The following is a 23,899-nucleotide window of genomic DNA, read 5'->3' as shown; positions in this document are numbered from 1 at the left end:
CAAGGTGTATGGTGGGAGTGGGATGGGCACTGGATTTCAGTCAGTCAAGAAAATTATTGGTGTCTTTAATATAGAAGGGGAGTCTTTGTACTATGGGTTGCAAGTGCTGATCAACTAAGCCAGACATACGTTCTTTCATTTCCTGACCTGTCTGTTTATTGCTGTCTGGTTCCTACCTCTGTTACATACAATGCACTTAGCTTTTCATTCTTATTAAATTGTGCATAGTGTTTTAGCAGTAATCTGTCTTGCGTATTACCCCTCTTCCACCTTTAAGCTCTTAGGTTTTCAAACCTCATCCAGTGCAGTCCCCAACAACCAGTCTTCCCTTCTCATTCCATCCAGTAAGTGTCCCCTGACCCCCAGAGGTCTGGGTGATTTTTACTGAACTCTACCCCTTTCTAAATCTCTCCAGTTCCTTTCCCTTCACTGCTCTTCCTTCCCTTTCAACCCTTCCACTCGAAGGAGGAGCCAGTGGTTCCAAAAGTTTGCATTAGTAAAACCTTTTTTATATGTGCATTCTTCTGCCTTCACTTGTAAAATAGATTTCTTATCTATCCAGTTATCACACACACGAGCAAGCACACCCCATGCACACAACCGCCAACTCCAGCATCCCAGGCCGGAATGGCACCATCACGTGGGCTGCAAGCAGTAATTGGTGAAGGGGAAGGGATAGTAGTAGTGTATGGGTGGTGGGAGAGACAAACGCTGTCTTGACGGAGTGTGCAGGGACAAGAAAACCAACAGGTGCAACGTCAGAAGGTTGTGGAGGAGGGAGGTGGGAAGAAAAAGGAGAAAAGTTGGGAAAGATGGTCAGATGCTTTGGCAGAGGGCAACAAATAAACAGGGTGGGAGATGAGAATAGGGAGGAAATGATAGAACAGAGGGGGTGGAGACTGTGGGGATAGTATGTTATCATAGTTTTAGGCTGGGATAATTACAAAAGTGGAGAATGTGTTTCAAGGATAATTCCCGTCTGTGCAGTTCAGAAAAGCAGGTGTTGGCAGGAAGAATCCAGGACACTTGGGTACTGAAGCAGCCACTGAAATCAAGTGTGTTTCATTCAGCTTCGTGTTGTGCCACAGGATTGTCTACTTCGCTCTTGGCCGCAGTTTGGTGGTGGCAATTCATCCTATTGGACAGCTGGTTGGTAGTCATATCAATACAAAAAGCTGTGTAATAATTGCTGCAGAGCTGGTAAATAATGTGGATAAACCTGTGACAAGAATGAAATAGAAAGTGCTGGATGGGTGGATTGGGCAGATCTAGCACCTGGGTCTTCCACAGGGATATGATCGTTGTGGCGAGGTGTTGGGATTGGAAATGGCATAGGGATGGACTGGAATGTTGTGGAGGATGTCCCTCATTTCAGGGCATAATGGTAGGTAATCAAAGCCCTGGCGAAGGGAGTGGTTTACTTGTTCCAGTCTGGGTTGGGATTGGGTCACACAGGGGACACTCGGTGTGACTGTTTCTTCGGGGTGGTGGGCGGATTCGGGGTGTGAATGGAAATGGAACGGGAGATCTGTTTGTGGGCTAGGTCTGGAGACAGTGCATGTCTGTGAAGGCCGTGGTGAGACTCTCAGCATACTGAGCAAGGGAGTTTCTGTCACTGCCGATATGCTGCCCTCGGGTGGCAATGCTGTATGGGAGTGATTTTTGTGTGTGTGTGTGTGTGTGTGTGTGTGTGTGTGTGTGTGTGTGTGTGTGTAAGGGATGACAGCTGTTGAAATGCAGGTAGTGTTGGTGATTGGTGTGTTTAATGTGGACAGAGGTGCAGATGGAGAAATCAAAGAGGAGGTGGTAAACGTCTATAAGGTGGCATCCTAGGTTGAGGAGGACCATATGAAGTGGACGGGAGAGATGGTGTTGAGATTGTGAAGGAATGAAGACAGGGTGTCTTGGCCCTGAGTCCTGATTAGAGGTTTAGTGTTAGGGAAGGCTAAGAAGGTCTCATCTAGATGGCCCATAAAAAGGTAGATGTAGGAGGGTGCCAACCCTGTGCTGCAGGTTTGTTTACATACTTTCCATTCAGTGGCGTAGTAGTTGTGGGTTAAGATAAAGTAGTAAGGTGTATGAGGAATGAGGTAGTGGGTTTGGAGTTTGAAGGGTGCTGGGAAAGGTAGTGTTCAGTAGCGGTAAGACCATGGGAATAAGGAATTTCGTGTGTAGGCAAGTGGAGTCAACAGTGACAAGTAGAGATATAGTCTAATGTTTTGACGACTTATAAAGTGTGAGTGTGGGTCTGGGTTATACTGATTTACTTCCCCAAACTATATTACACTTCTTTATGAGATGACTTAATTGGAGTTCGCAGCCACCCTTCTTTACTGGATAGCTGGCTGCTGGAAACTCTCTTGACTTCTTCTCCACCAAATAACACTAGGTACAGAAACTTCCAAGTTTCTTTCTACTAGTGAAATAAGTAGCCATAAAAACTTTACGTTTCGTCAATCAATGATTTGTCTTTCAAGCACAACAAAAATTCTCACTTTCAGCATAATTTAGAACTTTGGTAAGTCTCCCGTACGGTCATATGTTAGAAACAAATTGATTAACATTCGAAAGAAAGTCTGCTTAGAGACCTTGACTTTCAGAAAAGGAGATTGAAAAAAACGTCGTGTCTCTAACAAGGCTGAGTCAAGAGTCTATATGACTACTTTTTCAACTGTTCTTGTTTCACGTAGCAATAGTCAGTGACACAATAAGCACAAAGTGGCGCATAGATTCCATGGTTCTTCCATACACACTCACTAATGCATTTATGGATTGCCCGACAGGTACTTGTCGGCGCTGTTCGACTGTCGCATCTACTTTCTTTCTGCGACTGATTTTAAACCTGCAGACACAAACATGTGATACGCAGTGGGTAGGATTTTACCATTCCACACTTGTATCTAGAATATCATGTGTTTGAGACGGTAGAAGGCTGTGTGGTTCTAGAATTTACGCTGAAATTCTCAAATCACAACAGGCGGTTAAGGGGAAGGGGATGGCGGAGATTCGATGAAGGAAGTGGTTGGTGTCTTTAATGTGAGACGCTAGAGTACAGGCAGTTGGTTGGAGGTGTTGCTCAATGAGGACCAAAATTCTTTCAGTAGGGGCACAGTAAGCAGCTACAATGGGGCATCCAGGATCATTTGAAGTTGTGGATTGTGGGGAGCATGTAGAAGGTCGATGTGCGGGATGTCATAGGGGTGAGGTAGGAAATGGATGCAGGGGAGATGTTCTGGGAAGGGCCTAGGACTTTAAGCAGTGATTGGAGGTTGTGCTGGACTCCTGGGATGCAGCCACTCTGGCAGAGTTTATTGGTGGGAGAGTCGGATAAATGGCTGGTAGTTCCTTTGTCACTTAGTACCACCCTGGACTGGAACAACTAAACCACTTCCTTTGCCAGGGTTTTGTTCACCTATCAACACGCCTGAAATGAGGGGCATCCTACCCGAGATACTTCCCACCCCTCCTAAAGCGATGTTTCCATCGCTCACCCAACCTCCACAACATCCTAGTCCATACGTATGCCCCTCCCAATCCCAACCCCTTGCCACAAGGATCACATCCCTGTGGAAGACCCACGCGCAAAATCTGCCCAATCCACCCACACAGCACTTCATACTGAAGTCGTGTCACAGGTTTATCCTACCCCATCAGAGGCCTGGCCAACTGTGAAAGCAGCCATGTCATTTAGCAGCTCTGCTGCAATCATTGCACAGCTTTTTATATTGGTATGACTACCAACCAGCTGTCTACCAGGATGAACAGCCACTGCCAAACTGTGGCCAAGAGCAAAGTGACCCACTCTGTGGCACAACATGCAGCTGAACATAACACACTTGATTTCAATGGCTGCTGCACTACTTGAGCCGTCTGGATCCTTCCTTCCACCGCCACCACCGTTTCTGAACTGTGCAGATAGGAGTTATCCTTACTACACATTCTCTGCTCCCATAATTATCCCAGCCTCAACCTACGGTAACATACTGTCCCGATGTCCACTAACTAACAGTTTCCACCCCTCCTTTGTGCTATCAACTCTCCATTCTCATTTGCCGCCCTCTGTCAATGCATCTGCCCATCTTTCCCCACTCCTCTCCTTTCTCCCACCCACCTCCTTGCTCCACGACCTCCTAATGCTGCACCTGTTGCACACTCCACCGGACAACATTTGTCTCTCTCCCCACCAGTACACTTCTATCTCTTCTACTTGCATCCTACGTGATAGTTACATTCTGGTCTGAGATGCTGGAGTTGGCAGTCATGTGTACATGAGATGTGCTTGCACCCCTTGTGTGTCAGGTAATATTGAGTCTTTGACCTGCCAGTTTCAAGTTTACATTATAATATGACAGTTATGTTGGATGTGATCAAGAAGTGTCACTACCTAAGATTTGACAGGAGTAACAAATACGACAACCTGTATACCGTAGATTTGATGTGATATTGTATGAACTGACACCCATGTCATTGCTCTATAGATACATAATGTGAATAGACTTACCTCTCTGCTATTATATATACATTGTTATTTTGTAGAAATTAATGGGCCTACAGCTTTTTATCCTAGAAAAAGAACACATACAGCTGCGTTTCTTCCTAAAAAATTTTATTAGGTAAGCAGCAAGATTCAGCCCTTCATTAGGGTCCCCTCCAGACCTCTATGCTAAAGGAATGGAGACATCCAAATTTTAGAGCACGTAGAACATGTACCCCATATATTGAACTGAATACCGTGGGCTTCTATTTATGCGATATATACATTTCAAACGCATGACAACAACTATCTCAAGATTTTCTCCATTAATTTTTGCATAGGGGCCTGAAAGTTAAGTAAATGAAGCATCAAAAATGGTTGTATAAATAATAAAGTTTTTAGGAAGAATTATGGCTGCTGGTATCAGGTTTGTAAGAGTTTTTGATCAGCTGCAGTCCTACATCCACATCTGTATGATGGATCTGCAAAAACTAAATGCAGCTGTTTTGTTGTGTGTCAGGTGCAACCTAGACAATAAGTTATGCACCTGAATACTGGGTTGGCAAATAAACATTTCAAGTGCAGATTATGGTGCTTTGAAGATGTGCTTTAATGGAACCTTTACCCTTGATAGTTGTAGGCTACATGTTAAGTAAAAGCTCAATGTGATCACTGACATTTTATCTGTAAAATGCATCATAAAACTCTAGTCTCTCCATAATGGAATGTTCAACAGAAACGGAAAGTGCTTTAAGCTTCGTATCATACACACCTCTGTAAAAGTCTTCTAAGCACAGAAGTTAGTGTGAAATGTGTTAAGAAATTCATAAGTAGTTAAGTTTGCACTGAAAAAGCCGGTAGTAGAGAGAGTAGCAGTGAAAGCAGACAACATATGTGAAAAGAATTATTGCTGATGTTGTGTGTCTGATGGTTTGCAAAGGTAAAAAGGTTTGTTTAATGTTGACATAGATATGGCATAGTGTCAAACTAGTTTAATGATGGCTATTAGCTTTTAAAGTTAGGGGGGGGGGGGGGGGGACTTGAATGTCCTCAGTTGTTGTATGAAGAATTCATTATCATCAGTCACTAAGGTTCCTCTTTGCTGACAGATTGTTGATCAATGCTGTTAAAAAATTTGGCACTCAATGCAGTTGTAATGGAATGCAGGAATATCCATTGTTGATATTGTTCACCTTGAATGGAGAATTCTTGTAGCTTGCGTTGTTACATAACCCTACAGGTCGTATAACATTTAACTTTGCTTGAAAACAGTGAATACCGTAACTGAAATGCAATCAAGTGATGAAAATGAATGGTGCATTGAACAAAGTTTCTAGTAATGAAATGATTTTGCAGCAGTAATGTATTTTGCTGCTTCCAGGTGCTTAAATAATAGTCTGTACACCAACATTAGAGTATAAATTAGTATTATGATAGGTCTTTCAACTTTTTAAATGATAATTCTTTATATTAAGATGTTATTCTGCCTTTCAAGCATTTGGTAATCTAAGCTATTGTTAGTGTTTCCCTGTGAGTTACAGCTTTTTGTTTTTCTTTCCAGAGTAAATTTGGATCATTTTACCAGTATGCAAAAACATTCAACTCGGATACTTTCGATTATGAAGCCTTGAAGTCAACTGACTTTGTTTTTATGAGGTGGAAAGAACACTTTCTTGTGCCTGACCATACTATCAAGGATATAAATGGTGCTTCATTTGCTGGCTTTTATTACATCTGTTTCCAAAAATCTGCTGCTACAATTGATGGCTATTATTATCACAGGAGCTCAGAATGGTAGGAATACCTTTAGTCTTGATATAAATTTCCCATTCTAATTATTAATATTTAATGTTGTGTGTACTTTTTATCAACTTTTTTATCGAAAATAAAATTGATCAGGTACAAGAATACCATGGAGTAGCTGCTCATCTTGTTAAATACCAAGACAGATTTTTAGTATCAAATTTGAACATACTTGTTTTTGCAGTCCTAAGTTACTGTTGCTCGTTTGACACTTACTGTTTGAAGTGATCGCAAAAAAATTTAAAATCTTAAATTGAAAACATAAGAGCAAGTTTTTAAATAAGAACTATTTTGTGAGCTAAGAAGTGATAACGTATTGGCTACATTGTGAATGTGAAAGTTATTTCTCATATTCCTGTCCTTAAATTTCCTCAAAATGTGAATTCCAACAAAGATCTTTGCCTTTTGGGAGAATGCTCTTACCAACGGATAAAAGATGTTTAAGTGAAAAGAGTAATGAAATATAATATCTTCTCCAAACACACCAAAACAAACCTTCAAACATATTGCACCCCGTGGGGAAAATAGCTCATGAACACAGCCGTGATATACACCCAGACCCAGATAAATATGCTACCAGGTGCTCCATCAACTCAGTAATGTGAGGAAATTAGATATGTTAATGGTATTGTACTAGATATTGCAATGGAAGGGAAGCATCATTATACCAGAATTTGAAATCTGGCAAAAAAACCACAGTAGGGACTGTTATCAACCAGTTAGCATAATGGCAACTCTGTGCAAACTTCAGGAACAAATTGTTAATATAAAAGTTTGCTAGGAGCTGGAATCTAAATATTTTTGCTGTGACCATTTCAGTGCAAATTCAGATGGGCCAGATCTATATTATTATTATTATTATTATTATTATTATTATTATTAGAGTATCATGGGAGGCTGATTTAAGTATCGTAATAAATGGAATTGTGACCACCATAGGACCTAATGTATCATCAGCATTGTATGTTGGTGATGTTTGCTTCTAGTATAGCTCTGCATCATTCTGTCCACTGAATGTCATCTATAAATGACTTAATATATATATGGAGTAAAAATCATGGGTGAAATCCCAGTTTATGCAGTTATGTTAGCTAAAGTCTGTTGATAGACAACACAAATTATGCCAAAATCATCTGCCATTATCAGTTGCTGACCATGCCTGTTTGTCTCACTGATGAACTAAATACACTTGAGTTCCTTGGAAGCCTCAATCGTTGTCATCATCTTCATCTTCTTGGGCTTACTCCTTAGCAGTGAACTGATGTGAGTATGACTCAACTGTGAAGACTGCTTGGTTGCAGAAATTTAACTTGGTATAGATTGAACTCTTCAATTGTGATATAGTTCTGCATCGCTATAGAATATTTCAGAATAAATGAAAATTTGTGCCGGGCCAGGACTCAAAACACGGATTTCTCCTTGTCGCAAGCAGCCACCCTAACACCGTCTATACAAGCATGCTTCCAGGAGTAACTGCTGCAGAACGTTCCATTCCTCACACTTCCTCTTTACCACGTTGTGTCCCAGTCCCTTGGTGGAGTGAGGCTTGCCGCGACACAATTCGCACTCTGACATGTGCTCTCTGCGTTTTTAACCATCATCCTACGATGGCAAACTGTATTCATTATAAACAGATGCGTTCTTCAGGATAGCAAAAGAGCTAGCTGGATTTCATTCACTAGTTCTGTTAACAGTTCCACCCTTTCCTCTGTCACGTGGGCCAACCTCCGACGGCTCTTTGGGACCAAGATCCATTCCCCAATTTCGGGCCTGACAGTAGCAGATGATGTCATTGTGGACCCTATTGCTACCTCCAACACCTTGGGCCGCCATTTTGCGGAAGTTTCGAGCCCTTCCCACTATCACCCTGCCTTCCTCCATCGGAAACGAGCAGAGCAGGCTCAGGGGATACCCTTCTCTTCTCCAAATCGTGAGTGCTGCAATGCCGCCTTTACTATATGGGAGCTAGATAATGCTCCAAGTTCATCCTGATCGTCTGCCCCAGCGCCGAACACTATCCACATTCAGATGTTGCAGCACCTTTCTCTCGCAGATAAGAACTTCGTGCTTAACACGTACGACCGCATCTGGACAGAGGGCACATTTCCCAGACACTGGTGTGAAGCCACCATCAAACCCATACCTAAGCCTGGTATGGACAAAAACGTTCCTTCTAGCTACTGCCCCTTCTCTCTTACCAGCTGTGTTTGCAAGGTGATGGAACATATGATTCATACCTGCCTGGTATGGTGGCTCGAGTCTTGCAATTTACTAACAAATCCATAGTGTGGATTTAGAGCGTGGCAGTCTGCAGTTGATCACCTCATTACTTCATCCATCTGTGTCATGAATGGTTTTCTGTGGAAATCCCAAACTGTGGCAATGTTCTTCGATTTGGAGAAGGCCTAAGACACCTGCTGTAGAACTGGTATACTCCGTACTATTTACACGTGGGGCTTCTGTGGCCGCCTGTCCTGTTTCCTTCAAGCATTTTTAAAAGACCAAATTTTCAAGGTGCGTTAATGCTTTGGATGACTGAAAGTGATAAAGTATGTGTGTAAACTCCAGCTTCTTTAACTGTACTACTTACTTGAGATTGTCAACCGACTTTCCTTGCTGGTTAATTTGCTGCTGCAACCTCCTTTTCTCTTCTTCTTCTTCTTCTTCTTCTTCTTCTTCTTCTTTTCCTTCTCCGAAGTATATTTACTAGGACCAGGAATTTCTCAAGACTCTTTCTACTTATAAAATAAGCATACATACGCAGTTTCTTTTTCTTCACTTCACGACGTATATTTGAACATTAAACTTTTACAAATCTCTGTCTCCACATAAATAAATACTAGCAAGTCAGTCTCTTCGCGTCTCCAAAGCATAGAAACAAAGTAGATTTATATATAAGGTAAGGTTGGCTTGATAACCATGTCCGTTTTCAATATGAAACTGAATACATGTCTTGTTTGTTTCTATGTCCAAAACCAGCATTAATAATATTTCAACTCCAAGTTACAGAAACAGCACTGAATACATAAACATTCCTTGTTCTTTCACTACGGCTTCCATGGCGCAACCGGCCGTTTGACCGGCGCGTCTACAGTTGTCTCGCAATAAACTTCAAACCTGCACACACAGACAGGTGATGTGCAGTAAATAGGCACTCTCACACTTATATTTAAAATATCGTGTGTTCGGGACAGTAGAAGGCTGACTGGTTCTAGAATTTACGCAGAAATTCTCAAGCACTACATATCCCCCCTCCCCCCCCCCCCCCCCCCCCCCTGCCTCTCAGGTTGAACCTTCGATATTTTATACATAATCATTATGTACATTAATATCATGCGTAATATTTCACTGATTTCTTACTCTACCTTGTTTTTATGTGTATAAAAGCATTTATTTATGATTTCATTCCACATTATTATTACTTAGGAATTGTGAGGACTCTTTCTTTAACTCCAATCGCAAACTTCAGGTGTTCATGACACTTGAGTACTTCATTCTTTATTCTAATTCTTTGCACTACTTCCTTAGTATGCAATAATCTCATTATTTATAGACTGTAGTTTGGAGGAACTCCGGGCAAAATAAGTGTTGCTTTTGACGCTCGTAAACTTAACAAAAATGCGATAATGTTAGTGTTACATAGAATTCAAACTTACCAGAATAATCCTGTATAACATTTGACTTCTGCCAAGATATTGTCCCCTCCTGCTAGGATCAGTACCTATACCTTACTTGTGGGTTGACCGTATGAGTGCAATTCCCCTTTCCATTCTGGTAGGTATGCCCCTTCATAAAACATCCCTGTGCATTAGGCTACAGGTCGTCCTATCTCCATGTAGGTACGCCTTTCCTATATATTTAGCAGATGCCGGGTATGCCCCCCTTATCCTTTCTGAGTAGGCCTCAAGGTTCATTATCCCCAGTATACATTACTACATATACTATAGTTAAGTATTTTTTGGTAAAGCTACAAATATAGTCTACACTTCGCATTCACTTTTTAATATCTCATAAACTCCCTCCTCTACTCATCATCTTCTATACCTGTAATAGATACCCTGTCTGGATGTACTATTCAGTAGATAATGTTTACTTAGGCAATACTAGTCCCACTATCCTAAAATTCGTCAGAATATTTGTTAGACTGACATTCCTTAATGACTATCATAATTAACTCCTCTTTGCCTTATGTTCTCTCATGCCTCTTTCTTATGTACATTCATTGTAGGATCATCATAGTTTATATTGGCGGTTCTCACATCTTTCTAATCTGTTACCTTATTGTCTGTGTATCTGTCTCTTTTTGTAAGTGTGTGGATGTGTGTTCATGTAAGCTGATTCTTCGGCCTTCTTATCGAAAGATAAGATGTAGGTTATTAGAAACCACAGAAAGTAGGAAGGACTTCTGCGATAGAAGTATGTGAATATGGAAAGAGAGGGAAAAAATAGATAGGTCCTCAAATGAGAAGTAAGAAAGAAAACAAATAGAAATGGTTGCTAAGATCGAAGAGCAGAAAGAAGATAGCCCTAAAGACAGGAAACCCTCCCCACCTCCCCTTCCCTAGGATCCCTACCTCACAGGTACTAGAGTGAGAAGCCGGAGGAGGTTTAGTGTTAAATAATCTCCTCCAGAACAGACATTCCCACCTTCATTCTTGAGTTCACCGAAGGAAGTCTTAGCAGCTCTATGGAAACGGCAAATGGTGAAGAATCGGGCACACTTGATTGCAAGGGTTGTTTGAAAGGTATGATGTGGTGGGCATGTGGGTTTAGTCATGATTTATCTGTTTGTGTAAATCATACTTTCATCTACGATACCCACACCTTTCAGACCTGATACAAACCTTCCAATCTACATAACATTTTATAGAAGGTGTAAAATATTCTATGCAAAATAGAAAGTCTATCCACTATAGTATAATAATTATTTAAATTAGTCACATAATATCACGTTTTCCACAAAAATATTCCATTCAATTTATTTAGTCTAGAGATCACCTTTTATCTGTGATTCTCTTAAGCCAGTCCTTACGTTATAGTCATATCCAGTTTCCTAGGTAATCAGATTATAGGATAGTTTAAGAAATTGGAAATAGATGACAGAATAGTTTAAGATTTGAAGAGAATTTGGTGCAGGAAAACTATTCTGGGGGGGGGCGGGGGGGGGGGGGGGGGGAAGAGAGAGAGAGAGAGAGAGAGAGAGAGAGAGAGAGAGAAAAACAACGAAAACAACTCGAGCCGACAGTTGTCACTCCGCCCGTTAACTCAGAATGTTAATGTCCCTGGGTGGATAGATGACTCCACCCGGATCCCATGGATCTGATATTAACTTTACTTGAGCAAGTGCAGACCAGTACTTCTCGTTAAATTTTATTTGAAAGTTTCCCCACTGCAAAACAATCACCACTTCACTCGGTAACACATTAGGTGAAGTTATTAGTTTTAATACATGTTCCTGGATAAGTTTGACTTGTCTCCAGAGTTCGTCTAGGCCCTTCTTGGCAACAGTAATTTCGGAAGCAGCCATAGGTGATGCATTCCCGGAGGTTATTCTCTGTGACTTTCTGATCTATAATTTCTTCTACCTGTTCTTCCAGACTACTTACATTTATGGTATCAGAGCTTGCTGTCTTCTCTTTGATGCTTCTTTCTTCACTGTCTACTCATGTACTTACACCTGTAATTTGTGATTGAATGACAGGCATTAATTCGCTATGCTTATCAGTGCTCTCTTTCAAAGTATGCCATCCCTGCTTTATAGCATTAAACTGGGCATTACGTACATCCTCCATTGATCCTAACTTTTCATTAATCTCTAATTCTACACTATTATATTTTTCCTCAATATTCAGTTCTAACTTTTTTGTCAAATTCTGAAAATTATTAGTGTGGTTTTGGTTGAATTCAGCAAACATTTGATTTATCTGAATACTTAAAGAATTACTCAGTTCCTTCTTTAAATCTAACTTCAAATTTTCAACTTTACCATTTACAGTGTCTAATTGGTCTTCAAAGTATCCATGCCTTCGCATAGATTAGTAAATTCTCCACTCTGTGTGTCAACCTTGGCACTTAATAAACCTAGATTGGTTGCTTGACTATTCAAGGTTTCTTTCTGGTCATTTAGAACTTGACTTTGAGCATTAAACTAGAATGTAGCAAACCTATTTCTTTCCCTAGCGTTTCATTTTGAGCATTTAATCTAGAATTTAAAGTTTCATTTGATTGTAAACTCTGGGCTCCTAGTTTAGAATTTGACTAAGCATTTACCGAGTCTAACTTAAGACTCTGGACGTTAATTAAATTTACTAACTCAGTCCATTCTGGCATTTCTCTACGGATTCTCACAGCCATAGCTGGTTCTCGAGTTTCTTCTACTTGTTTCATGTTTTCCATATTCTCATGCGCTTTGGATCTAGTAAACATTTAAAACTTCACTCTAAGTATAACAACTACACGAGTATACTTCACTCGACAGTTTATCCAACTTTACACTCAAACAATAAAGTACTGTTTTATGCTCACCCGACGTAGAATTTAGGCTGCTTCGGCGAGCGGATGTGGAATCGGCACCAGCGAGCAACAACTGGTGCCTGCAGCGTCGGATGTTGTTTTCCACGTCTGCGTCCTCAGGATGTGTGAGAGAGCTGTCTACTCCCCACCGGATCTTCTTTGTTGAATTGTTCTCAGCGTATCTGTTCTTAGTCTAACACGTTGAGATCTTCTCTGTTTTCTTTTAACATTATGACTTTCTTACGTCTTCCCTTTTGTTGCATTTCCTAATTTTCACCATTTGAATTTTCAGGCAGAATCCAATTCCATGAACTTGTTATTTTGTCTTGTTATTCTCGGTTACTATTTATTTATTTATTTACTCATGTCCAGAACATACATATATATAGTTGATAGACGGCAATTTACAAACCATATAAGTACATGATTAAATTCCATATGACATCCAAAATTCCGCTGTTTGAACTTCTGTATCATTGGCGATAACCAGATCGTCCATCGGGCATGGTGCTGGGGGTTTCTACAGTTGAGCAGGTGTTGGTGACCTTGCTGTTCGCCACATTCGCATAGTTAATCTCCTGGAGAGAAACCCCATTTCTTCAAATTTATCTTGCATTGGGATACACCAGTTCTCAGCCTGTTGAGAACCTTCCATGTTTTATATGGGAGGTGACGTCCTTTAGCAAGCTCTTCTTTAGGGTTGTTCCAGTACCTCTCTGGTGGTAAGTTACGCCAAAGCTGTATTCAACTATTTGCAGGTGACGTTAACTGGTTCTGTTAAACAGTGGGAAATCTTTCTTGATCTTAATCTTCGATGTTGGAATTCACATCCAAACAAGGGGTGTCTTGGACCTGTCCCCTGGTTCTGCTTCTCTCTCTCTGCTGCTGTTGTGCTATGGCAACACATAATATCTTCTTATCTCATTTTTGTCCAAAAATTCCTGTTTTCTTCCGTCCTTCCACACAGGTTACCACGCTCTAACGCTTTTTGATATAGAACGTGTGGAATAAGTATACAAACTTTATGTATTCAGCACTTAATGATGTGTATTTGAACATCAAACTTTTACAAATCTGAGTCTCCACAAAAGTAAATACTATCAAGTAAGTCTCTTCACGTCTTCAAAGCGTAGAAACAAAGTAGATTTACATAAAAGGTAAGGTTGGCTTGATAACCTTGTCCTTTCTCACTATGAATCACATTACACGTCTTATCCTCTCCAAGACCAAAATGAACATTAATTAACAATATTTCAACTGTTCTTTTTTTCCCACTACAATTGTCAAAGTTATAAAACAGCACAAAATATATATAAACACTCCTTGTTCTTTCACTACAGCTTCCATGGCGCAACTGGCAGACACTTATTGGTGCCGTTCGACCACCACGTCTATAGTAGTCTCACGATAAACTTCAAACCTACACACACACACACACACACACACACACTCACACTCACACACACACAGAGAGAGAGAGAGAGAGAGAGAGAGAGAGAGAGAGAGAGAGAGAGCTGATGCTCAGTAAATAGGCTCTCTCTCACTTATATTTAAAATGTCATGTGTTAGAGACAGTAGAAGGCAGAGTGGGTCCAGAATTTACGCAGAAATTCTCGAAGCACTGCAGTGCATGTGGGTTCTGCCTTGTTGGACACCTTTATCCAGGAAAACAGTGTGCCTCAGGGTTCCATCCTGAGTTTCATCCTCTTTGCTTTTGCCATTAACCCTGTAATGGCTTGTCTCCCGCTGGGCATCTCTGGCTCCCTTTTTGTTGGCGATTTTGCCATCTATTGCAGTTCACCATGGACCTGTATCACTGAGAGATGTCTTCAGCAGTGTCTTGATCATCTTTACTCCTGGAGCATTGACTATGGCTTTCGCTTTTCCATTGACAAAATCGTCTGCATGGATTTCTGGCAACACAATTGGTTTCTCCCACCATCTTTACATCTTGGGCCTGTATCCCTTCCTTTCATTGAAACTACGAAATTCCTGGGGCTCATGCTCAATAGGAAACACTCATGGTCCTCCCATGTGTCTTACCTGGCAGCGGTTCCTCAATGTCACTTCCTGGGGTGCCAATCGAACCACTCTCCTCCATTTGTACCGGTCTCTTGTCCGTTCAAAACTAAATTGGGTGCTTTGTTTATGCATTTGTATGCCCATCCCTCTTACGCAGTCTCAACACCTTGCACCATCATGGCATCCGTATGGCTACAGGCACCTTTCAGTGTCTGTACGCTGAAGCTGCTGAACTACCACTTTCCTACCGCCGTGACTTTCTCCTCAGCACGTATGCATGCTGTTTGTCTGCCATGTGTTGCCACCCATCATATGCTGCCTCCTTTGATGATTCCTTTGATCACCAGTATGGTGTGCGCCCCCCCTTCTCTGTTACCACCTGGAGTCCGCTTTCGGCACTTGCTACGGCGACTTAACTTCACACTACCTACAAATTTCCCGGTGGGTGTCAACCCTTCACCACCTTCGTGAAGTGACCCATGTCAACCATGGCCTTCATTCGCTTCCCAAGGACACTACTCTAGCCTCGGTCTATCGCCTTCAGTTTCACGACCTTCGTGTGGAACTTTGTATACACTGATGGATCTCGGACTGACCATGGGGTCGGGTGTGCCTTCGTCATTGGTACCCGTGTCTTTCAATATCAGCTTCCGGTACAGTGCTCAGTATTTACAGCCAAGCTCTTCACCCTGTATCAGGCCACAGGGTACATCTGGCAAGACTCCCTCTTCAATTGTGTCCTCTGCTCACACTCGTTCAGCGATCTTCAAAGTCTATGTGTGCTGTACACCGCCCATCCCTTAGTGCTGTGGAACCAGGAAAAATAGTCACTTGGTGTCTTTTGGTGGAGGCAATATGATGTTTCTGTAGGTTCCTGGTCATGTCAGTCTGCCAGGAAATGAGCCTACTGACACTGCTGCCAAAATTGCAGTCCTCGTACCTAAGCCCGTGAGTTCCTATATTCCCTCTGATCCTCTGTGTTGTCGTCTGTCAAGAGATGGTGTTCCTTTGGCATCGCCAATGGTCCCCTCCCTTCATGGGAATAAACTTCGGCTTATTAAGACTCTCTCAACAGCTTGGAGGACCTCCTCTCAGCCCTCCTGCAGGAGGAGGTCATTTTAACTAGGCTGCTTATTGGGCACTGCCTCTTTAATAGTCATTTGATAAGTGACGCTACAGTTTTAACTGTCTGCCACTTCCTGATGGAATGCCCACTTTTTTAACCATTTACGTTCCGGCTTGGGTTTGCCGTAGGAGTTATCGGCCGTTTTAGCTCATGGCGCCCAGGTTATCGACCACATTTTACTTTGTATCTGCCAAAGCAATATGGCAAAGGCCATTTAATTTTTAGTTTTGGACCTCTTTTTCTGTATGGTGTCTTTTTTAGTCCTTTTTCCACATGCTTCTTTTTAGCTGCCTTCTATTATGTCAATTGGGACTGATGTATAGTCGTTTTTTAACTCCTCTCTGTCTCTGTGTTCTATAGTTATGACTTGGCCACATATGACTCCAGTTGTTTCTTGCGCCCTAAAGGAAAACAAAACCAAAACCAAAACCAATCCATAGAATTACCATCAAATAAGACAACTGAGTATGCCTTTATAGATCTCCTGACGGAGACAAAAAAAGAACTTTCTTCAACACATGGAAAAAACATTAGTTCAAACTGTAAAAAAATAAACAAACGCTCCTCGTATGGTGATTTCGATATAGACTTAGCAAAACCCATAAAATAAGAACAGAAGAATTGAATCTCCTAGTTTCTTATAACTTGAAAATCATAACACATTCCCCAACACGAGAAACTTGCTCCACAAAATCCACAATAGACAAAATAATAATTAACCTAATCAACAACATTACAAAGCAGAAATAATAAAGACTGGACTTGGAGACCACTATGGACAAACCATAAGCTTTGATATAGAATGTGATAAGACCAACAAACTGACAAGTACATATGAGACTAGATATTACAATGATTGGAATATTGAAATATTTAGAAATCATTTTAATAAAAGAATCCTGGGAGCAAATTTATGGTGCTGGGAATATATCAGGCAAATTTGTATCTTTATGAATACAGTTAAATATCATTTTGTTGTAGCATTTCCACTTAAAATTAGGAGGTCAAATCTCACTAACACAAACAAATGGAGCACTACAGGTATCAGAAAATCATGCACAGAGGAACGATTCCTCTACAGAGTTACAGAAACGTGTCACAGAACACCGGAATTTGATAATTCTCAGGAAAGTAATAAACAATGCCAAAATGATGGAAAATGATAGATACATACGAAATGCATACAATAAAATGAAAACTGTTTGGAATATTGTAAAGAAAGACACAGGAAGTAACAAACAAAATCTAATATTATGCGGTTGAATGAAAATTCGCACACTATCTGCAAACCAAATGTAAGCACATGTAAATATAGCAAAAAAACTTGCTGAGGAAAAGGTCACCCATAAACATCCCTCACAAGTAACATCAAAAATTGAACAGGTAGAAAACAATGTTTCTCATACCAACTGGTACACAAGAGGTACAGCAAGAAATCAAGCTTTTAAAGTCAAAACATTCATCAGGAATAGATAATTTACCAGATTTTGTTGTTAAAAAAAATTGTAGACTTAATTTCTGAACTATTAACATATCTTGTAAACCTGTTCTTCTCATCAGGCAGCTTTCCAACATGTTTAAAAAATTGCTTAAGTTAAACCACTACATAAAAAAGGAAGCCAGGAAGAGGTGTCAAATTATAGATCAGTTTCTCTACTGTCTGTTTTCTAAAATTCTGGAGAAACTCTTTTATAAGACTATCAAATGTCATAAATAAATATAATACACTAACGGCATCTCAACATGATTTTAGGAGAAATCCCTCTACAGAAACAGCAACCTTTTCTTTTCTGTATGAGCTCTACAGGCCCTAGATATGCAGGAACATACCTCAAGTATATTCCTAGTCTTGTAAAAAGCATTTGATACCATCAATCATGATAAATTACTAGGTAAGATTCAGAACTTTGGGTATTATGGCAACACTGCATAACTGGATTAAATCATACCTCCACGAAAGAAAACAGCTCATAGAGATAACACATGAAATAGATGGGACTGTCAAAACTCATCAGTCAGATTTATTAGTGGTGAGACATGGCGTTTCCCAAGGTTCCATATTGGATCCAATTCTGTTCTTACTACATATAAACGATTCACATATAAACAGTAAAAACAGTAAGCTGTATCTATCTGCAGATGACACAAGCATCTTAATTACAGGAAGTAGCAAAGAAAACTTCGAAAATGACATTAAGACCGTCACAGAGAAGATAGTAAAGTACTCTGTTGCAAACAGTTTGATTATAAATCTGGAAAAATTTGTCGCAGTGTATATTTTCACCACCCATAATAGGACACCAGGTAATCCTCCTGTAGATATAAGTGGACAAAAAATTTAAAAAACAGGGAATACGAAGTTTCTTGGTATACGGATTCAACAAAACATGAAATTGGATACACACATGGATTATGTGAACAAAAAACTGAGCAAAACATGTTTTGTAATGAGAGTAATAAGAAACTGCATATCACATGATAATCTCAGGACCATATATTTTGCTTATGTTCATTCAATATTGAAATATGGTGTAGTGTTTGGGGAAATTGTGGAGCTAGTCAGAAATCATTTTAAAAAAAAGATTGTTAGATTAGTGGAAAGATTAGATCAAAGATCGTGCAAGACACTATTTAGGAAGAGTAAAACACTACCATTTCCGTGTAGTTATATACTTGAAAATTTAATTATTAGAAAAGAAAAACTAAACACCGGCAGCCCAAGCATAACCCGTAATGAATCTGCACTTAGCTACCACACAAGACAAATAAATGTTGTTAGAATGATCTTTGAAAAAAGATCAAAGGTTGTGTATTGTTTTTAATGAATGGTCCAACATCTTTTGTATACTGCAGAGTCCTACTAGATTCACAGGACCAATAAAGAAATAAATCTCTGGATTTTGTAGTAATGTTCTCTTCTTAAATAATTCAAGCAGGTCCTTGCCACCTTCTCTGTGGATTCCGTGCTAACTTACGCCAGTGTGTTGCTTCATAACTACTCATGTCCTCATTCAGTGTGTGAAATTGGGAGAGTTACCTAATTAATTTATTGGAAACACATAAGCATTAAAAACTGATTGCACAAGATGTTTTTAGTCATTCAGAGAAGTCTGATAACAATATTGGAATGTCACTTACAGTATGTGTACATGATATGCACCACATTAAGAGACAGACAACATTTACACGTTTTCTAACAGTCACTTGCTATATATTGTATTAGTGTGACCTTAAAAGGAAAAAAACTTTCATTTGGTTCATGTTCTATATCCCTGTTTTTCATGAAGTCTGTATCTGGATTTTATTCTGGTAGTTGCTTTGTTAGTCTTTTAAAATGCTAGTTTCGTACATTTATCGCTTTTTAAAATGGTATTTCTAATGTTTGGAAATACAGGAAATGTCTTAGTATGAGTGGACCCTATGGGGGAAAAAAAAAAGATTTACAAATAACGTTACTGGTTCCATTGGAATTTGATAGAGTAATTGGGGCTGCAGATGAAAGTTGTTTAATAAATTGACAAGTGCCATTCAGCTGCACTTAGTTAGTGACAGCTAATTTATAGTGTAACTGATTTTTAGATATTAAAATTATGTCTTCAGGGACCATTTGCTGTGACTGTGCACATCTACATCTACTATTTGTTAGTGCATTAGTAAAATCATAAATGAATGCTGGGCACCCAGGGAACTTACAGAAATTTTCACAGTGACTGTAGTCCATACTGTGTAACATGGCAACTTAGCTGGTACAACCCTCTTATTGTGAAGTTGTTTCATATTTCTGTTGATATACTTTTAAACTCCTGCTACTTTCTGGTTAAATTACACCTTTTTTCACCTGTTTACAAATTTCCTGATGCAGTGGAAAATTGCTGTGATGGTGAATGTCAAGGCCAAATCAAAACAAGGGTTGTTGAAAGATGGAACCGAAATATTTCAAAATTCATCACATTGTAAATTGTTGCCAGTCAAGTACAACTAATTAAAATGTTCTACAAATGTGTAGGATAGATAGTAATTATTTTAACATCCATTTTAAAATAGTCATTCATATGGTGAGGTATAAAATAGTTTTCAGTCAATTTTTTTATCTAATGCAATTTTTTTACTGTTTCAGGTATCAGTCCTTAACATTAACACATGTTCCAGAGCATAGCATACAAATTTATGAATTCAGGTGAAATTAAACAGTTTTTATCAGGAAGTTACTATGAGACTTTCCAAAGCAGAACTGAAATGGTGCATAAATAAAAATTCTGGTCAGCATAAAATTCTGTATAAAAAAAGTATTGGACTGAGTGTGTAAATAAGATGCATATGAGCAAACTCTGTAGCTTCAGTTTAAAATCTTAACGGTCTGCTAGATTGTTGGCTCTATTTTGTGCAGTTATTAGTATAAATTTTAATTTTAAAATTTTTTGGAAATTGTAGTGAAAGTAATCTTCCTGATGGCTGTAGTGCGTGTTTTTACTAAAGTGATGCACTGTCCTCTTAATGAAATCATGTTTATGGCTGTACTGTACTAGTATTTTTTAAAGTTTTAACATCAGTTTTGGAATTTTTTATTTTCATGTCAGTTAAAAAAAGTATTGCAAGAACAGTACCATTAGTAACTTCAATTTTAATATAACTTTTGAATTGTGTGAATGATATATCACATTTTAGCGTGTCTAAATGTAACAGATGTTGTTTGTTTTCATTTATATTATAATGAAAAGTATGTGACTATGTATTTAGGAAAATGAATGAGTAAGTTAATAAACTTTTGGCTGTTTAGTTTGTGATGTTGAGCATCTTGTAACTTTTGTGCTGATAAAACAAATTCATTGCAATTTCCTGTCTGATACCGTAATTGGCTTTTGTTATAAATAGAGTGGTTTTAACTCATTATCTTCAGAGTTCAAACTCCACATGCTATATTTAGACAGGGAAAATTTCAGCATAATTTACTTGTTTCTGCAGTGAATATTACGTGTGAACTGCATTCGGTATATATTTTCTGACTGTTGACAAAATTCTTTAATGTGATCAGTGTGTCTGAAACAAAAATACAAATTCTATTTACATGCAACTTAATGTATAAGAACTTTAAGGCCTTGTTTTTCTCTGCCAGGAAGATTGTGGAATGCATAACATCTGCATGTTTGTATGTTAGTTGTATAAGAAGTTTCTATATTTCTTGTTCTAGAAATTTGTTACCTAAGTAATTCTGTATGGTAAATATTCTATATGTAAAGTGTTTGGTTACAATTTATTTTCCTTTGTGTACATTAGAAGATTGTTAATTTCTGAAAGTTACTGTTAGTAACAATTACTTTCTCAGTGCAAGTTAAAAATTGTTACAGCAGAACAAGAATTAACAAAAATGATATTTACATTAAATATAAAATTTTATTTGTAGAATGGTTTTTGTTTTATTTTGTAACACAGTTGAGTACTTCAGTTTCAGGATAAAATCATTACACATTTATTCCATTATCAGTTTTCTTTCTTGATACAGCTAATAAATCCCCAAATACATGAGAGTTTTAAATAGCAGTGAAAAAATTACTTAGTGTTACAAAAGTAAATTATCATTAAACACTTCTACCAATGTATATTTCTCTTGGAGGCTTGTAAGTAAACAGTGTTGATAGAAAAGAGCAGCCAAAAGGATAAAGATAGACCATAAGAAACCTACACATTCTATTTTACTCAAAGAAGAATAGTGTGGCATGCAAAGGGCTGTTTATGTTCAAAAGGCTGTACCTTGCTCAGAAATCTTTATACAATACTGCAAGTAGTATGAAAGTGTAAGAGAATGATAAATAAGTTGAAAAATACAAGAAATCGGAGGTAAGAAGAGAACAATGAAGAAGTGATGATCAGAAGAATTAAGAAAAGTGGTGAAGAAAGGAGGGGTGCCAAAAATGGTTAGGGACTAGCTCTGTGCTTGCATTTGTGTGCTTGCATATCTGGAATTATTGCCATATTCCAATCTAGGTGGCTTCCATATGTGGAACAACTCGTTCAATCATTTTTGTGCAGCTTATAGCCTCAATTCAGGAAGCTCAGCAATAAACCCACAATTTAAAATAATTCTTCTATAATGATTGTCATGTCACTTGGAGCAAGACTATAAACTGCAATTAATGCAGATTTTAAAACTGAATGTGATGACTTGTGCTACTAAGTACATGCCTCAGATTTTGTTGCTTCTCCATTCTATAAAATAATTATTTTTTGTTTAGGGGTTGGGGTGCACATTGCTATAGTGTAGTGAAATTTAGATTTTTATCACTCTTGTACTTCATTTCAAATCGCATAACCTTTTTTGTAAATTGTTATACACTCATAGTCTTCGTACAGAAAAGCACTAAATCTGCTATGATACTTTCAGTATAATTTTGTAATATTTCATATGAGTGGAGTAGATTCCTTTTTATTAAAATTAAACTTCAAGATTCGTGCTATGGTGGTGTGTTTGGTTTAAGAATTGTAAAAATTAAGTGGTGTAAAAAAAATTTGTTATTGAAAAGTGTGGAAAATGTTTACAAAAGGATAGAACAGTGTTGCAGAAGTTAATGCGTTGGATGAAATGTGGCAAATGTGTGAAATGTTGAAAATAATTTAAAATAATAATACTGTGAATTTGGTAATCAACTAAATTAGCACACATCATGTCTCTCGTCATAAAAACCAAACGTCAATTAACATACCAAATGGAAAATTACTGTAACAATTATTAAGCAAATTCCTTTTACCATTAACTATTTTTTATACTTTTGACCCTTTAAGTTAATTTGCTTGGTAATTGGCACATTTTAGAAACTCCTTTCCAGTTGTATTGCACACTGGTAAGACTTAATCATGCTATCAAGTGGCAAGGGCCATAAGTAATTGAGAACGTGCATCACTGAAACATTTGTACACATTAAGACTATAAGGAAAGGTACAAAATATTAAGTTTTCAATATTTAGTATTTTGTAGGTAAATGCCAGACTTCAAATTTTTGATTGAGATGCAATAACTCTCAGAGCTGTTTCACTTGTAGATATTCTTTTGATATGCTACTTGTAAGTAAGCACAATCTTTCAGTGTAGTCTTTAAAATTGTCTAGTTCTGCTGGTTATAATTGTTGCATAAATAGTGAAACAATTTATGTAATTTGTGATATGTGAACCGACTGAAATTCTGTATTTATTTTGCTAAGTTTGCATGTAGGTGGAAAAGAAATGCAATAATACTCAATGTCGTTACTTATATATATGTATAGCTGTGTATAATGCATCATTATACTAGTAATGACTGGATATTTCCAGTTTGGTTTGTGAAATATGTTGTGAGCTGAGGCACAGGGTTTTGTGTTGGAAATACCTCCTGCACGAATTTTTGGGAGCCGCACTTTCAGCATTGCTCTCCTTGGGTCAAAGCACTGACTTTTTTGTAATATAGTTAATAAACAATTATTTAATTTTACATTCATTTGTAAAGAATTTATAAAAGTTTATTTTTTCAGAAAAAGATTTTGTTGCAAATAAAGTGCAGTACTGAAGATTTGCAGTTACTTGTACATGTATATTTTTGTTTCTTAATTTTAAGTTTCCTAAGGTAAATATTCAAAAATTTACATGAAATTATTCTTACCTGTAGGCTTTGCTGACATTTTATTAAATTAGTTCCTTCCTTGAGAAGGGGAAAAGGATAGGTTAGGGAATGTTGAAAAGGGCAGTCACTCGGAGCCCAGGAAGAAAATGACTCACCTCTTAGAATGAGGGGAGACAAGATGTGATTACTTCTTATCCTGGGGTTTGAGTGACCTGCTCTTCGTTTTTAATCTTTCCCAACCTGTCTGTCACCCCTCACCCATTCGCAGGAAAGGTACTAATAGTTCTGCAAGCTAGGATAGTGCCCTGTATGTACTGTGTGTATCAACAGTACTAAATACTTCACCTTCTCAGGGTAAGTACTGCCCAGCAAT

The 23,899-nt window shown here is 38.6% G+C and overlaps 1 protein-coding gene across 1 annotated transcript in view; it reads left to right on the top strand.

Moving 5' to 3' along the window:
* The window catches only part of LOC124591139 (glucose-induced degradation protein 4 homolog), a 69,397-nt gene extending 45,906 nt beyond the window's left edge, over window positions 1–23,491 (top strand). Inside the window, exons 3-4 of the mRNA XM_047131707.1 lie at window positions 6,036–6,268; window positions 20,056–23,491. Of these exons, the coding sequence (XP_046987663.1) occupies window positions 6,036–6,268; window positions 20,056–20,119 (297 nt within the window). The 3' untranslated portion in view covers window positions 20,120–23,491. The remainder of the gene's footprint in view (window positions 1–6,035; window positions 6,269–20,055) is intronic.
* Window positions 23,492–23,899: the final 408 nt, after the last annotated feature.

Source organism: Schistocerca americana, chromosome 2 (assembly GCF_021461395.2).
Source record: "Schistocerca americana isolate TAMUIC-IGC-003095 chromosome 2, iqSchAmer2.1, whole genome shotgun sequence".
Classification (NCBI taxonomy): Eukaryota; Metazoa; Arthropoda; class Insecta; order Orthoptera; family Acrididae; genus Schistocerca; species Schistocerca americana.
This window is presented reverse-complemented; position numbering and strand designations above follow the sequence as displayed.